The 17,933-nt window shown below is 36.8% G+C and overlaps 1 protein-coding gene across 2 annotated transcripts in view; it reads left to right on the top strand.

Annotated features, from left to right (window-relative positions):
- Positions 1–14,997: 14,997 nt before the first annotated feature.
- CDH12 (cadherin 12) overlaps positions 14,998–17,933 on the top strand; it is a gene marked incomplete at its 3' end in the record, with an annotated part of 162,084 nt that continues 159,148 nt past the window's right edge. For both annotated transcript variants that reach the window (XM_081325119.1, XM_081325118.1), the window contains exon 1: positions 14,998–16,077. In XM_081325119.1, the coding sequence (XP_081181245.1) occupies positions 15,847–16,077 (231 nt within the window). In that variant the 5' untranslated portion in view covers positions 14,998–15,846. The remainder of the gene's footprint in view (positions 16,078–17,933) is intronic.

The following is a 17,933-nucleotide window of genomic DNA, read 5'->3' as shown; positions in this document are numbered from 1 at the left end:
AGAGATTAAGAAGAGGTGGCAAAATTACACAGAAGAACTATACAGGAATGAGCTTAACATCCCTGACAATCACAATGAGGTGGTCACTGACCTCGAGCCAGACATCCTAGAATGTGAAGTGAAGTGGGCCTTAGAAAAGCTGAGCAACAACAAAGCTAGTGGAGGTGACAGTATTCCAGCTGAGCTATTCAAAATCTTAAAAGACGATGCAGTAAAAGTGCTACACTCAATTTGCCAGCAAATTTGGAAAACTCAACAGTGGCCACAGGATTGGAAAAGATCAGTTTACATTCCAATTCCAAAGAAAGGCAGTGCCAAAGAATGTTCAAACTATCGCACCATTGCACTCATTTCTCATGCTAGTAAAGTTATGCTTAAAATTCTACAAGCTAGACTCCAGCAGTATGTGGATCGAGAACTACCAGAAGTACAGGCAGGATTTCGAAGAGGCAGAGGAACTAGAGATCAAATTGCTAACATACGCTGGATCATGGAGAAAGCTAGAGAGTTCCAGAAAAACATCTACTTCTGCTTCATTGACTATGCTAAAGCCTTTGATTGTGTGGATCATAACAAACTGTGGCAAGTCCTTAAAGAGATGGGCATACCAGACCATCTTATTTGTCTTTTGAGAAACCTATATGCGGGCCAAGAAGCAACAGTGAGAACTGGACACGGAACCACTGATTGGTTCAAAATTGGGAAAGGAGTCCGGCAAGGCTGTATACTGTCGCCTTGCCTATTTAACTTATATGCAGAGCACATCATGAGAAAGGCAGGGCTAGATGAATCAAAAGTTGGAATTAAGATTGCCGGAAGAAACATCAACAACCTAAGATATGCAGATGACACCACTCTAATGGCAGAAAGTGAAGAGGAACTAAAGAGCCTCTTGTTGCGAGTGAAGAAGGAGAGTGCAAAACTTGGGTTGAAACTAAACATTAAGAAAACCAAGATCATGGCATCTGGCCCTCTCAATTCCTGGCAAATAGATGGGGAAGAAATGGAGGTAGTGACAGATTTTATTTTCCTGGGCTCCAAGATCACTGCAGATGGGGACTGTAGCCAAGAAATTAAAAGACGCTTGCTCCTGGGGAGGAAAGCCATGGCAAATCTAGACAGCACACTAAAAAGCAGAGACATCACCCTGTCAACAAAAGTGCGTATAGTCAAGGCTATGGTCTTCCCAGTTGCAATGTATGGCAGTGAAAGCTGGACCATAAGAAAGGCTGAACGCCAAAGAATTGAAGCCTTTGAACTCTGGTGCTGGAGAAGACTCCTGCGAGTCCCTTGGACTGCAAGGCGATCAAACCGGTCAGTCCTAGAGGAGATCAACCCTGACTGCTCTTTAGAAGGCCAGATCCTGAAGCTAAAACTCAAATACTTTGGCCATCTAATGAGAAGGAAGGACTCACTGGAGAAGAGCCTAATGCTGGGAAAGATTGAGGGCAATAGAAGAAGGGGACGACAGAGAATGAGGTGGCTGGATGGAGTCACTGAAGCAGTGGGTGTGAGCTTGAATGGACTCCGGAGGATGGTGGATGACAGGAAGGCCTGGAGGAACGTTGTCCATAGGGTCACGATGGGTCGGACACGACTTCGCAACTAACAACAACAAATTTTATCTGTAGCTAGTCTTATGTCAAATATTATTTAATTTCATTTTTCAAACTAATCTAAAATTACATAGCCTGTTTGAATTAGTAAAATTCCTAATTCCTTCTGGAAAATACTGTGTGAATTGTTTCACTTGCATTTTTCCCCTTGCTTGCCTCTATTCCTGAACTGATCACACTTGATTATTGAATTAAACGCACTAAGAAGCTTTAATCCAACAGATATTTTTTTCATCAAATGAGATATGGGAATCAGGATTTTGGTTTCTCCAAAGTCACATTCCCCCTGGGGGAATGTAGTCATCAAAATCTGCAAGATGGCAGGGCTGCCCTTGTGTCTGAGTCTCCACTTCTTTTGTATATGTACAATACACATACAAAACAGGGCAGGCTTTCATCACTATACTGCACCAGCCATCTTGCTGTTTTCATGCTGAATATTTTTTCTTGATAATATGCACCTCTTCAACCCTCAACACAGAACTACTCTTAGTAGGAGGAAATCTCATCCATATAGAAGAACTGACAGCAAAAAGACCCTAATAAGTGGAGTTATTAGGTGTCAAACAAAAGGAAGACACACCTTCCTTTTTGTCCTCATCTCCATTTGGCAGGCATAAAGTTAGAATTATCTCATGCTATCTCTTCCTAAACAACTTTTTCCCATACATTTAATAAAGGTAGTTATCATTTAACAACATTAATTGGGACCAGAGTTGTTACTGCTGTTGAAAGAAAAATCAGGTCCAGTTCCAAGCCTGGAAAAAGGCGCTGGAAATAAAATGGAGGTAGGCTGCTTAGGAAAGAAGGTCTGCTTATTGATGAGCAGAACCAGCAACAGCATGCAATTCTGGGACAGCTGACAAATGAAGTTGAGACTAGGTGGGTTTTTATACATTTTTTGCGGGTTTGGGTTTGAGATGCCTATTGTGAAATGTACTTTGACCTGTGCTTGAGTGTACCCTTTTAGTATTGTAATTATTGTTGCCTGAAACCCCCTTCCCCCTTGTAGCTGGAAGGTCATGCCCTCTCCTTGGAGCTGTGTGGTCTTTGTTTTCATAATTCCATCATCTCTACCCTTCTGTGGAAGTTTGGCTGAAGGCATTTTCTTATGAATAGGGTGATCGAGTCTTTCCAATTTTCTATATCCTTCCTTACCTGATAAGATATCTGGTAGGATAAGATACAGTTAGAGTAAATTGAGAGGCCATTATATAATTGATAAAACTAAGGGATTGCATAGCAATAATAGTAATAAAAAGGAAAAGGTAGTTATAAGATGTGCTTGACTCTTGGTGACTACATTTTTACCCCTTAAGTACAACTTGATCATTTAGAACACGGGTGTCAAACTCGCCGTGTCACATGACGTGTTGCGATGTATCACAATTTTTTTCGCATTGCTGAAGCTGGGGTGGGTGCGGCCTCCACATGATGCACCTGCCCCATGGGCTGGCAGTTTGACACCCCTGATTTAGAAGATCTCTTTCAAAAGATCTCATTCTCAATTAACGGTTGCATCCTCTTGGATCCAATTGGAGATTTCTTTCCTATTTTTGATATTAAAAAAATCAGAATATGTTTGATCAGATTCAGCACACGTTTTTTCTCTGCATTCTAGGTGTTAGGTCACTTGTTTCATTGTGCTCAGTTCTGGCATATGTCATAGAACTTCCTATGGTCTGCAAAGGATTCCTACAGCTAGGACAAGCAGCTTATGATGTTCATACGCTCCTGAGCTTTCTATTTACTATCTCAGCATCCCAAGATTGCATCTCTGAAATTCAGTGTTTTCAAAAGTGTAATTTTTACCTGATTGTGGGGTTAACAGATTAAAGATAAGAATAGTAGTCATTACAATGATACGAATTTTAAGCCTGACCATCAACAACACAAGGCTCAAAACCATCCAGAAAAGAGAATAGTTTTTATTTTTTTTTTATTTTAATTCCATTTATATCCCGCCCATCTCCAAAGACTCAGGGCGGCTTACAAGCTTAGCAGTAGCAATCATTCTATGTATATGCCTGCTTATTAGGGCTTTCATACACCCCCCAAGCGGCATTATTACAAAGTCAGCTTAATTGCCCCCAACAATCTGGGTCTTCATTTTGCCTACCTCGGAAGGATGGAAGGCTGAGTCAACCTTGAGCCTGGTGGGATGCGAACCTGCACTAATTTCAGGCAGCTGGTGTTACTTAAGGAGGCATTAGCCCACTGCTTCGCCAAGGCAGTGATTATTAGTTGCCTGATTATTTTCCCTGCCAAATCTCCCTGTTAATTTCATGACACATTAATTCTCTATGTCTAATTAATATCTAATATCTATATTAATAAGGGCATCCTTACCCTGCCAATACCTATGACAATTCCCTATTATTTCTGTATTGTTCTAAGGCAGGGGTGTCAAACTGCCGGCCCAGAGGCCAGACACGTCACGAGGAAACCACGCTTACCTCATTGCCGGCAATGGGGAAAAAGTTCTGATACGTTACGTGATGTCACGTGATGTCATGAGTTTGACATGTCTGTTGTAAAGTTTGCTTCTGGCCTAAGAAATTATGTCATCCAGTTTGGTTGATTCAAAGATGTGATGTTTGGGGAGCAATCCTTACCTAACTAAATCTTTCATTCAGTTTTACCTTTCCTGGAAGTGGCAGAGTTGAGATGCAAATCCAATTTGCTCTAATGGTGAAACTGCTAAGCAATTGTTGTGGGTGATGTTTCTCTGTTCTACAGCTTGCTTCCTGTATTTGATCCCTGTCTTTACTATGTCCTTTAAAAAAAAAGGAAAAAGAATACTGTTTCTTTCATTCACTCAGCAGGGAGCACGGTGGCTTGCATGTTTAGGAAGCTCTTGTCCTTTTCTCCAGCTCCTGCCAGGGTCATAAAAAGAGCTCCCAACTGGGCATCCCCCAGGCAACAGTGATGCCACCAGCTAATCCTTTCAACTTGGAGGTGCCTTGGTGCCTCCGACATGAGTGTGATTCAATTCACTCAGGAGCCAAGATAGAATGTTACCAAGAGTAGGCTCCATAGTGTGGCCTTTAGAATGGCAGCTTTTATTGCCAGAAAGAAATATTTCTCTCTAAGCTGAAAAGGCCTCACTTTTCTGCAGGTAAGATGGCAAAAATACAGCCAATCTCATTTTTTTCAGCACTGGTTATCTTGTAGGGACTGTGTGAATAACCAGTGAAAATAATATCAAGTATGTAAAAACACTTCCTTGAATTAACAATGTCCAGGTCCCATATGTCATTTTGTTCATGCTCCACCTTGCCTTCTGACAGAAAGCTCAAGCTGGTAATATTGCTTTCGGTCAGAAATCACAAGGCTAGACTTAGAAAATCCTTCGGTGAAAATACAACATTCATTTTGGAAATGAAACATATTGCATTAAACTTTCTGTGAGGTACCACCCAAATTTGTCCCTGAGTGTTAAAAACCAACTCAACATCTGTTGCAAAATTGCTCAGCTCATTAGTCATAAACCTTGGAAATATGCAGAGTACACAGTAGAGACATTTTTTTGAATTCATAATCATGTAGGTCAAACAGATTTCTTGCCTTCTTTTACCAAGGGAGTTAATGTAACTTTTTTTTAATGCATGCTGACATTTCATGGCTAAATCTGACTTATAAGTATTGGAGAAATCCCCTAAGAGGGAACAACTGATTTGCTGTAAAACTATTCTAATATCTTTTGAACCACGAATGTATATTTCTACTTGTAAAATGAGAGGCAATAGTAGACAGAAACTGCAAGGAAAAATATGTGGGATTAGTACTATACTGGTGTGAATTCAGCAATCCAAATTTTTCCTGATTTGTTGAAAGTAAAAACTTAGAAAAGGAAATAGAGCAGGAATTATCAACACAGAGTCTGCAAGCAATCAGATCAAGTGTGTTTGTGTGTATACTTTTATGCAGTATCCAAAATGCTATGAAATTACAGTATCTGCAAAATCTTTCCTAACTCCTGTAATAATAGCAATATGGGTCATGGAATAAAAATAATTAACTCTAGCTCCTAGAAAGTACTTTTCGATATAAAGTGCAATCAATTGCTATACTTCAAGGAAAATTTCAAAGTGAAACACCATAATTTAATATTCATTCATATTCATATGGATATTCATATGTGTGTGTGTGTATGTCTGTATGTATATGTATAGATAGATAAATACATACATACATACATACATACATACATACATACATACATACATACATACATACATACATTATATATATAATTTCTATGACTGTCCACTCACCCTCAATGACACTGGGCAGTTTACAAAAAATAAAAATCCAATATAAATCAATAAAAACAATAAGCCCCCACCCCACTCACCCCCGATGACAACAATCAATCAAACAAGTTACTTGATAGACTCCGTCCAACTCTGGATTCCCCAGGCCTACTGGCTAAACCAGGTCTTGAGGGCCTTGTGAAAGAGAGTCACTGGGGGGCTAGGTCTAATCTCTGTGGGGTTAATGTTCCAAAGAAGGGACATTTAATTCTTTAATTCTTGATCATGTTTATTAAAACTAAAAGAGCCACCTTTGAAATGCTTAACTTGCATATACAACTTCTTTTAAATATTCCAGTTGTGGCATAGTATCACTGTTCATATTAGTTTTGGCATTTTGGCCCATTTTTATGATGACCTAAATTAGGGACCTTGAGCTGGTATACTAAGAATTCAAAAGACACGGGCTCCTTCTCAGGTAGTACCATAACTCTGTATCCCAGGAAGAGGAAAATGTGTTTTCATGTCAGATGATCCCTTCACTCCTCCATTGTGCACAAGATGAGATCAATAAGCTTAAAAAATATGATAAAGAATGATAAAGTAGGTTTCAATGTTTTAAGACTATGTCTGCAGTAGTTTGTATTTTAATGAAGCTCAGAGGATGTATGGCATATGATTTCATAAAAATTCATTAATAACAGAATGTTGTTGGTGTTTACTTTAAAACAAACTGTGGACCATTACCACATTAGAAAAAAATATAATAAGAAACCAAAGTCAAACAAAAATAAAAAGAAGCATCTATGAGTGTTTGTTTTTATTTTTTAACAAAACAGCTTGGGAGTACAGTATATAGAAGTACATTTATAGCTGTAGTCTATATTCAAAATTTCAAACATTCATATTTAATCTTTTGGTAAAGATACCTGTGTAAGTATTTATATGGACAGAAATGATCTATTAGGATATACTCCATGGAGATAAAAACTGAATAAAACAACGTAACCTAAAGATTCAACAAGACACCTTGCTCCTTGTGTCTTTCAGCCAATTCTATTTTATACATATATAATTGTGACTGACCCAGCAAGTAATTTAGTAGGACTTCATTTGATGATGTGATAGGATTTTCTACTATCTATGCTGAAAATATAGTGAACAGTTGCATACCATGTTTGCTGGACTTATCAAAAAGAATAATGCATTGTATGCTTTTGCCTCTCATCATATGTTATATGTTTACCTCAGCAAACTGTTCAGGTTTCCACAGCTGCAGGATGTTGCTTATACATTTTTGCTTTGCCAGGATAATATTTCATTATAGCTATTCTGGTCATGATCTGTTTGGTTCACAGTTTTCTTAAAGACTGTTCAGGTTTGAAATTTTCTCTCACAAAATAGATTAACCAGTAATGCCTCATTAGAGGTTAATATGGCACTAGCAGTCAATATGTACATTATGTAGGCTAATTCATACATGTTGATAACATTTGAAGAATAACTTCATGTAGAAACTTTAGAGACTAAGCTTGCTGACCTACATCTTGCTAGCAATGCTAAGGACTACTAGAAATGCTTCAGGGATGTTGTCCATTCATCTGCACCGAAGATGCCAGGACTTTCTACTTGCAAGCAGCAAGGCTGGTTCAATGAGAATGATGACAAGATACAATTCTACTTCTTCAAAAGCATCAGCTTCATTGTGTCCATCAGAATGACTTATCATCAGCTGCCAAGAAAAATGTTTTTACCAGTGGTCATAGAACAGATCAGAATAAACTGCAAAATGCTGGATTCCTGACTGAGTACCAAGGCAGAAAAAATATACGGATATGCTGATACAAACATCTTGAAGCAGTTCTGTGAAAACCGTAACACTTTCTATGGACCTGAGTCTTTTGGAGTTTCCGCCCTTATGAGTATGGGTGGTACACTCTTATTATAGAGAAGGCTCCAATTGCGCAGAGATGGGCTAAACATTTTGAAGCCATCTTCACTGACTGTCATCCATTAAGGATGGGGCAATAGATGGGATACCCCAGGTCAATTTCAACAACACCAAGAATGACCCTCCAGTAATAGTTGAAGTTGTTGTTAACCAATGGCAAAGTGCAGGGGCAGATGCCATACCTGCGGAGATATGCAAAGTTGAGGGGCCTGTATTTATTCATTTTATTTATTGAGAAAATTTATATGGTCACCCAACTCACTCACAGTGACTCTGGGCTGTTTACAGAAGTACAACTGCAAATCCAAATCCAATAAAAATTCACTCAAGCAAACAGTCAAACAAACCACTTGGTGAGTTCCATAATACCTTGGAGTTCTCAGGCTCATCAGCAAAACTGTGTTTTCAGGGCCTTTGGAAAGAATATTAAAGTGGGGAAAAATCTTATCTCTGAATTTTAGGATGGAAAAAGGGAAAAGGAAAAGAGAGAAAAATCAACAGTTTTCCCCCTTTGAATTTAGAACATCTTTTTTTGCTTTTAGAATAAAAATTAATAGCATTAACGAATTACACTCCTCCTCCTCCTCCAAACTAAATTTTCTCATGTGTTTAACTGTTATTTACAAAATCGGTATGTTAGGAAGAAAAATGATGAACTCTTAAAAGTAGCCACAGATATTTTAATTTCAATATACTTTATCAATGGACACTGATTTTATCTGAGGAGAAGTCGTTTGGTATATTTGAAGGTATAAATGGGGAAAAGTATGAAATAGTTGTTCTGAATGAAATGGTTAGATTCTGTAAGGAGTTCTTCCATGTGGCACATAATGTCCATTCAAACTCATCTCTCTTGGACTGGAAAATTGTTTAATTAACAACAGAATATATAAATTTCAATATTTGTGTTCCAGCTGCTGGGTATAGCAGGCAATATATATTACACTACCAGAACCTGTTATGGATATAGTATATTATTGCAAACAAGGCAGGCTCTGGAAGTTTGTGTAAGCACAATCTGAAATTATAGTTACATCTGCTCCTGTATTGGTGTTGAAGCACCTAATCAAATGATATTCTCATGATTTGGCAGAGTCATTAGGGCAGTCACTTGGTTCCCAAAATAAATGCTCATTGGTTTTACCATGTTTTGTGAATGACCTCATCTCTTATTTGGCAGATGGCTATATTTGTGGCATACAGCAATTTGAGCAGTATATTCTTGCCTCTCCATGTTATTCCCAACACTAAGTTCACCTTGACTCATTCAGCTTTGTGGGTGGAGATTCCCTTGATCATAGGAAAACAATACAGTCTGTTCTTGTATACGATGCTCTTTTATAAGCATGTTTGAAAGGTTGAAATATTTTAGCAAACTTTGCAGCCCCATTAAGTGCCTGCACTAATGTCAGTTTACAACTTCTTTCTTTTGCATAGAATCTATCTAAACAGAATCTGAAATATTTGTTAGCATTTTTATTGAAGGCATTTTATAGAGTAAAACATTACAAATTTAAAGAAGAAAAGTAAAATGATGAATAAGTAACAAATGAAAAAAGGAAAGAAAGAAAGAAAGAAAGAAGAGAAAGAAAGAAAGAAAGAAAGAAAGAAAGAAAGAAAGAAAGAAAGAAAGAAAGAAAGAAAGAAAGAAAGAAAGAAAGAAGCTTTTGATCTTGTTACAGCAGTTATCAATACATTTATATCTTATCCTATCCCTTTATAATTATATTGTGGCACCATTATTTCCATATTTTGCCCTTTCTAATAATCAAATACATAAATCACATTTCCATTTTCAGCAAAAAGCCCATAAATAGTTGTCACTGACAAACATAATAATTGCATTTTCCCTAATCAAACAATTTTGACATCTCTGTAAGTTTTGTCATCTTTATCAGCCATTCCTCCACTGTAGAGGAGTCTTTCCCTTTTTGTGCATATAATAATTTTACTATATTTATTATGTACAAAAATAATTTTCAATTGGTCTTTTCCAAATGTCTGTCCACCAGTCCTCAAAAAAATGGCTTCAGTTAAAAATTAATCTTTAAGAATTCTTGTAAGACTGTGTGTCTTTGAGCCCAAGCAAGATAAAATGACTTCAGGTTTTCCAAATTTCCAAAATAAATTTTAAGTACCTTTATATTCTAGAACGTTTTTGTTATCATAAGAATCTTAATTCTTCTAGTTATATTAGAATTCAGGAGTACTTGGCACAATGTGGTAGGAAAACCTTGGAGGAAAAAATATCACCTGTCATTTTCTACTCTTTCTATTGCCTTTCTCTTTTTTTCTCCTATTTTTCTTTTTTTCCCCTCACACTTTCTTCACTCTTTTTCTTTAAGCCCCTTCTAAGAATAAAATGAGATCTAGTTATATCTAGAATATAAGCATCCAACATCAAACTATGCAAACTGGGTAAAAGTAATGGTTGAGTAGAGCATATTACACTGATGTAATTATACACACAACTATTAACACTGAAAATTAAAAATAGTATAATTAAAGTTCTTATTTATTTGGGGAGAGGTTAATTTTAAAATGGTGGTTGTTAGAATGAGGTCTTAAGTGTATATTTCCTTTCCATATGCAGAATTCAACATATGAGGTCTAGTGTGCTACAAGATCCATGAGCTACATGTGAATCTTTGACTTTTTCAATTGCTGAATTTCGGAAGAAAAGCAAAAGAAAAGTGGTTTTTGATTGTTATTGCTCTAAAGTTTCTTAATGGATCTCAGTCAATGCTTACTTTGAAAAATAGAATAAATGAAGGGAAATAAATAGATCTAAAGAATCTCATCTCTATGCAAAAGTCATTTGTCTCAAACCTTTTATTAGTATTTGAGATTTATTATTTTGTATTTCCAGGAATGCTAAAGCATTTTTTCAGTCCTTTTATTACTGTCTTGTAAATTAGCCCACTAAATAAGTAACTTCATTTGCAAATTAATCAGTTGAGAGACTAATAATCTATACTTCCATACTATCTCTAAAAGAGGGAAACTTTAAATCCAGCATTGGGGAAAAATCTGTCTAGTGAATAATTGATACAATGATATACAATGATATTCTGCCTATAACACAGCATTCTTCTCAAACTGCTTGCCTTCCCTTGGGAAAAGATGGATAAGGTTGTATGGAGCTTGTGGGGAGGGGTTAGTTCTAGATCTCTTGCAAATGAAAAACAATTGAAGATTATTTCCCCACTTGAGTCCTTTTCCCTGACTGGCTGGGCATTTCCCAACATGTCAGGATGTCTGACACAAGTACATAAGACATGGAACTGAATAATTATGCAAACATCACCATTGCATTTGCCTATGATTCCATCCTAGATGGATTATCATTTCTGGGCTACAAAGACAGTTGCTACATAGCAGCAGATCCATCCAGATTTTTGGGCTCCAATTAGTGTTATTGCCAATTAGCAACCCACAGAGCGCAGATCAAGAGTTTTTCCACAGATTTTTGGTTTCTGAGATATGAATAAAATGGCCTGTTCCTACATTTGTCTCTGGAGGTCATCAGCATTGTCAAATGCAAGATCATTTTTCTCTGAACTTGACTCTTACAACTTCCTGCATTCTGGCCAAATTCTTTCAAAGCCCCTTTTCTTTTTCTTTTTTTCCTGAATTCTTCTTCAGAATAATAGAATTGTTGTGTTGATAACACTTTTTGACTGTATGCATGTATCCTGTTTGTGTCTATCATGCTGTATGGTTAAATGTTGGAATTTTATGTCCCCTTTCTTTTTTCTTATATTTTTTTGTCTCTTTCTGCTTTCTCTCAGTTTTGGTAGTCCAAGTTATTCTATGCCAAATTTGCAAAACTTGGTTTCTACTTTGGGCAGCAATTTTTAGAGACTTTATTACACATGACTTCCTTTGCTGAGAGAATTTTTATCTATCTTTTTGTACTAGGCAAAACAAGTCAACCACCATAGGAGAGCTTAGCTAATAGCTTAATGAGTAATGCTTGAGAGCCACTGACCTGCTTTGTTTGGTTGCCTAGGAAACACAATAGTAGAAAACTCAGTCTTTCTTTTGATCTCCATTTGCCCAGATGAGTTAGCAGCCTCAGTTCTGGTTCTTCTGAAAGTAGAAAACATCTTGATGCACCTTGAAGGACATGAAATTCATTATGACTTAAGCTTTCATGAACTGCAGGCTCCTTCTCTGGATGCCTATGTAATAAAAAAAGTTCCATAATCAACAGAGCAACAAGCTATTTTCCATGACAGATGCCACAGAATTCTTCATGGTGTGTTTAGCATCAGATAATATCATTGTGTCATTCTCAAAAATATTGTTGGGAATGATCATTAATTTAAACTTGCACGCATTGAAGTGCTGATTGAATTGTAGTGCTGTTTAAAATTCATGATCATCTAACCTAAAGCTTTGACAGGTTTCCCTCCTCTAAGAACTGAGGGATATATTTTACCATCTGGGAAATGTGCAGTATGCATCTAATAGAAATAGAGTTTCCTAATATTAGAGAGGCCCCCAGACTCATTGGTTTCTAAGGAAATTGTTTCTGATCTGTAACAAATTGAAAAAGAAGGATCTGTTTGGCATGTATCCCCTTGATTAAAGCTCTGTAAATATTTAGAAGCAGAAAGAGAAACTGATATACACATAAAGGAGAGTTGTAATGGGAGAAAGGGAAAATTATATATGCGGAATAATTGTATTTCTTTTTCCTTTATAAAGAAAAAAAAGATGTGATTATGTGGGGAGAGGAGCCTCTCATATACCACATAACTCTGCAATGGAAAATAAACTGTTTTCAATTTCCATGATACTGAAGAGCCCATAGAGACCACCACCACCCTCCTACAGAAGGTCTCTGCAGGCTTTATTTAGCATAACTTCTTCTACATATACTTCTTCAATAACCTATGTTTTAAATTTCTATACTGGCATTGCCAGGGCAGGATATTAGGGCTCTATCCAGCAATGTAATATATATCCAGATCCCTTTTAGCATAAATGTCAAGGCATTCTCAAGTCAAGCTTGACTTTTGATGACTAATTCATGGCCACAAGGATGCAATTTCTTGGACAACAATAGTTTTAGCTTATAGCTCTGGTAGTCCCTGGTGGTCTCAGTAGTAGCCAGGATTAATTCTGCTTAGCGTCTGACTCCAAACATGGTTAGTCAGATGCTGCTTTTGCTCCAATCTAAAATTACCTAGCTACACTAGCGAAAGTTTACATCAGGGATGTCAAACTGCCAGCCCATGTGCCGGATGCATCACAAGGAAACCGCACCCACCCCATTGCCAGCAATGGGGAAAGATCTCCAATACGTCACGTGATGTCACAAGTTTGACATTTCTGGTTTACATAGTAGGATGAATGTACACTTATGTCTGATATCAATGTTGTATGGTATTACCAGTCAAATATACGTCTTTATGCTATAGCTGAACTTAGCTTCTCTTCTTTTTCTATTTTTGTCGTGGGCCTATCTGGTTTTTAATAACATGTTCCACTTATCTTTGTGTGTTCTGCTATACTCCTTGTTTCTATGACAAAAATGACACAAGTTTATGCCACCCTGAAAGCATTAAAACCCTCTGGGTCTGCCACAATCATTAATTAAAACTCCAAATTAATGAAATTCATTCGATTTGCCCTTAGTCACAGAAATATTTAATTATAGCCTTTTATCAATGTACTAAGTAGCTACAATTATTTAGAAAACGCATATATGAGAAAAGCAAATACTCAAAATGTCTAATTACAAACTGCAGCTAGGAAGCATACATTTTCCTGCCAACTGGCATGATGTGTGTTATTCATCACGTATTTAGTGAACTGTAAGTGTTCGCTACATCAAGATGTTTTCCTATGACAGTTCTTGCCTCAAAATGGCTGTACCTTGTGCAATTCCAATTCAGTGCAATTGATCTTATGTGGGAGAAATTGCCAATGGGATGTTGTCTAACATTAAAACAACTGATCCCTCATTTATAGAGGTTAAACGTCTACCGTTATTTCCCTTCCTCATTCTTCTTGCCTACAATTATATACTCAGTTTATTTGGGGTCAGCTATAAAAGCAATAAGGGACGTGGTGGCTCAGTGGGTTAAGACGCTGAGCTTGTCGATTGGAAGGTCGGCAGTTTGGCGGGTCGAATCCCGAGTGCCGCGTAGCAGAGTGAGCGCCTGTTACTCGTCCCAGCTTCTGCCAACCTAGCAGTTCGAAAGCACGTAAAAATGCAAGTAGAAAAATAGGGACCACTACAGTGGGAAGGTAACAGCGTTCTGTGCGCCTTTGGCGTCTAGTCATGCCGGCCACATGACCACGGAGACATCCTTGGACAAGCGCTGGCTCTTCGGCTTTGAAACGGAGATGAGCACCGGCCCCTAGAGTCGGAAATGACTAGCACGCACGTGCGGGGGAACCTTTACCTTTATCTTTACCTTTATAAAGGCAAAATCAAATTTTCCTCTAGCATGTTTTTCCCCCCAAGAACAACATTTTTTCTGGAGTGGGGAATGAGTTCATGATGGTTCTGTATTACACAGTATACAACATCATGCCATAGGACAATACATATTCATTAACTGTAATGATGAACATGTGACTGAGAAAGAGCAATGATGAAAAGATAGCAAATATACACATTGTTTACAAAGTTACTTTTTCATCACTGTCATAACTGTGGAAGTTGATGTGTAAGGCAAACTATTTGTAATGTGTTTCCTGCTCTGCATTTCTGGTCACTTCTAGCTAGAGGGAAGAGCAAGAATGAGTTATGTTTCTTTTATTTCAATTTTTTTGGAAAGGGAACTTCAACAGAATTGGCATTTTTTTCCCCATTTGGTTTTGGACTTCTAGTCTATGACATTACCAGTCATAGAAACTCAAATGTGTGAAAACAATGACAGTAGTTAAAATCATCCCAACATATCTTCTCTTTTAAAAAGACCAGTAGACATACAGTGCATTCTTTGCAAAATGCAAGAAACTGGGAAAATAGAGATTTTTCTGTTTGCTTAGTTACAGTTAAGCCCATTATGGGCAGTGCACAGCAGTGTGCAGTACAGCTAGGCACACAGTACATTACAAATAAGAAATGCCTTAGTGCATACTGTTATAAAATACAACACCCATGCTTATCATACCACGACTTCATCTCTGTCTCCTTATGGAGTTGTTTGATGCCTCTCTTGTAACTAATAATCTTGTAGTCCTTGTATTTGGTGTAGGAGGGGGACTTTCACTTTGGGAATATTGTAAATGTGTCCTCTGGGTGACAGACCAAGTTCTACAAACCCTTAAAAACAATTATTTGAAAACAGAATTGGCTTTTCAGTCCTGAATAAGTAGACAGTGAATCAAGCTCATCCACGTAATATAGTTAAGAAGGGAGGGGGAGGTTACAAATTTTTCTTCCAACCTAACATAAATGTGCCAATGAAATGGGACTAGCCTTGTTCTCCTATTTTTTTTGTTGTTGTTGTTGGTTGGTTGGTTTTTCTTTCTTTTTCCTTGTGAATCCTGAGTAAATAATAACTACATTCACTGGTGTGTAACGGCATTGTTTTATAACTGGCCCATAAAGGGCAGACACTAAAATAATACATAGCAGAAGCAGAATGAGGTACTGCTAATATTAGTTTACTATATTTGGTTGTGAATCAGTGCTACAGCATAAAATACCAATAATACTCTGAGTTCTTATTTTTTTATTATTATTATTCCTATCTTATTCATTGTCTGTAGAAGCTAAGTAGGTGTGAGAGTTTGGATGACTGCTTCAGTATAATTGTGTATAAATTCATGCTGCCATATAAATTTATTTTATAGGTCCCTTTAGATGGAAATTTATGCAGCAGAAACCTTGTCAACAGAAGAATTGATGTCTGTGTTAGCATTTTGGCAATAAAAACAGAAAAAAAAATCCCAAAGCTGAGCGGTGAAGGTCCACAGACAGCCTCAAACCTGGATTCTTCAGCTCATCATTCAACATTGGAGTTTTTAAATCCTTGTGGTAGAGAAACCATTGCCAATGCTTACAAGGAACTGCTTATCCCTGCTTCTCTGGGTCCTGTTCAATGGAGGTATCTTAATGTTACTTCATTCGCAACCACAACAGATTTCAAAAGCTGAGCCAAGGGGAAATGTTGTCACCAAATCTGAAAGGAGAATACCCACCTTACGGGTCAAGAGAGGTTGGGTCTGGAATCAGTTTTTTGTCCTGGAAGAATACATGGGCTCCGAACCCCAGTATGTGGGAAAGGTAAATGCTTAATTTTCTAAAATCAAAGTTCACTCAAAGGAGATTTTTTTCTTTAACTTTTAGTCACAAATTTGTTTTTTTATTAAAAAAGAGAACCCAGACATCTCTTTTTCACTCTTATCACGGTGTTACTATAATTTGTGATTATTTTTACATAGTTTTATGAAATCATACTTTTGGGAGACATATCCATTATATATAATCATTATCATGATTTTTAGTAGCTCAAGGAAGAATTCAACCTGTAATTATATGGTAATCGTTAAAAATATTTGAAGGATGCTTTTCAAAAATGGGCAATCCTGAATGCTCAGCATAGAGAAACAAAGTCTAATAATTCAGACTTATATCATTTGATACACCATGTATTTATTTATCTTGGAGTAGATCCCAGTTAACTTAATAAAGCTTTCTTTGGAATAGACTTGTCTAAAATTGTGCTTTATTCCAGTGAAAGTAATTAAATAAACATCAAATATTTGGTACCTCGTAGATCAAAGCTGTTAATAAAATGTTTAATGTTCAAAGTTGTTCTTGAACACTTCTATGTATATATCTGTGCATACCAATGTTACAGTAACAGTAACATCAGCTGTGTGATATGACAATGCAATATAGCATATCAAATAATTTATGCAATTGAATAATTTGATGACATTGAAAGACACTTCCCTGTTTCTCATTTCAGCAATGTGTGTATTTATACATGTGGATATACATGTAGATATATCATGCCCTTTGGAGACATTTTAGACGTATATAATTTATTCAAGAAATCATGAAAAATGGATGAATATTTGACATTCATCAACTTGCATCATTGTTTTCAAATGCAACAATTAGATGTGATTGTGCTCTCTTTATACAGAAAACATACATGTTTCTTGCTCCCTGTCCATATAGACTTTTATACCCCAAAGGAAAAAAGTTATACACAGACTAGGAATTGTATTCTAATAGGTGACAATGTCACAGTGTGCCATTTTGTTCGAAGCTATTCCTCACAATTTGAGGCTTTGCTTTGTTTCATTCCTATTAGATCTGTCACCAGGAAATGCCAAGTTGTCATAAGATTTTGAAAAATACTTGATTACAGTAAGGCCTAATTGTATATTGTAAAACATCTTAAAATATACCTACAGGCATCAAGAATATTGCTGTTTTCCTAAAAGAACAATAAAGCCTTTTCTAAAGAAGGAGAATTCATTATCTCCATGTTTTATATGATTCTGTCAGCCCATATTTGAATGCCAATGGTCTGAAATGATGGGGCTTGCAGTGTAACAATAACAAAAACAGATGCCACTTTTTATGGCCTGAGGGAGATTTTTTTTTTTAACCAGTAACCGAGTGTGGTAACCAGGTAACATAATTGGAGGGATGGAATTTTCAGCTGTTTTTAATCCTTTGGGGTCAAATTTTTGAAAGAAAAAAAAAGGATAATAAAAACAACGGGATTAAAACTATCATGTGTTTTGCAATTTTTCCCAAACAAGGGCAGAAAATCCTTTAATGTTGTTTTAAATTCACCAGTGTATTTTGATGCTGTGTCCTGAAGAGTCCAGGACCAGAAAAAAAAGAAACTAAGATGAAATCAACTGATCTGAAGGAATATAGACTTTCCATTCCTCAGGGACCATTATCTTGACTTGGTAGCAACTAACTTGGGAGAGTGCAAAAGAAAAAGACATGGATTTCCCATTCCAAATAGCAGATTTTTGTTGTGGCTGCCTACTTTTTTGTTTGCTTGTTTTTGTTTTGACATGAAGTTAGACTTTCAAAGGAAAAGCCTATTTCATTTATACATGTTCTTATCCCTTTTCTCCATTACTGGGTTCCATTCTAACTTGCCTGTT

This window comes from Vipera berus (assembly GCF_964194415.1).
Source record: "Vipera berus genome assembly, chromosome: 3".
NCBI classification, from domain to species: domain Eukaryota; kingdom Metazoa; phylum Chordata; class Lepidosauria; order Squamata; family Viperidae; genus Vipera; species Vipera berus.
Note: the sequence above shows the minus strand (reverse complement) of the source record. Positions and strands in the feature narration are given on the sequence as shown.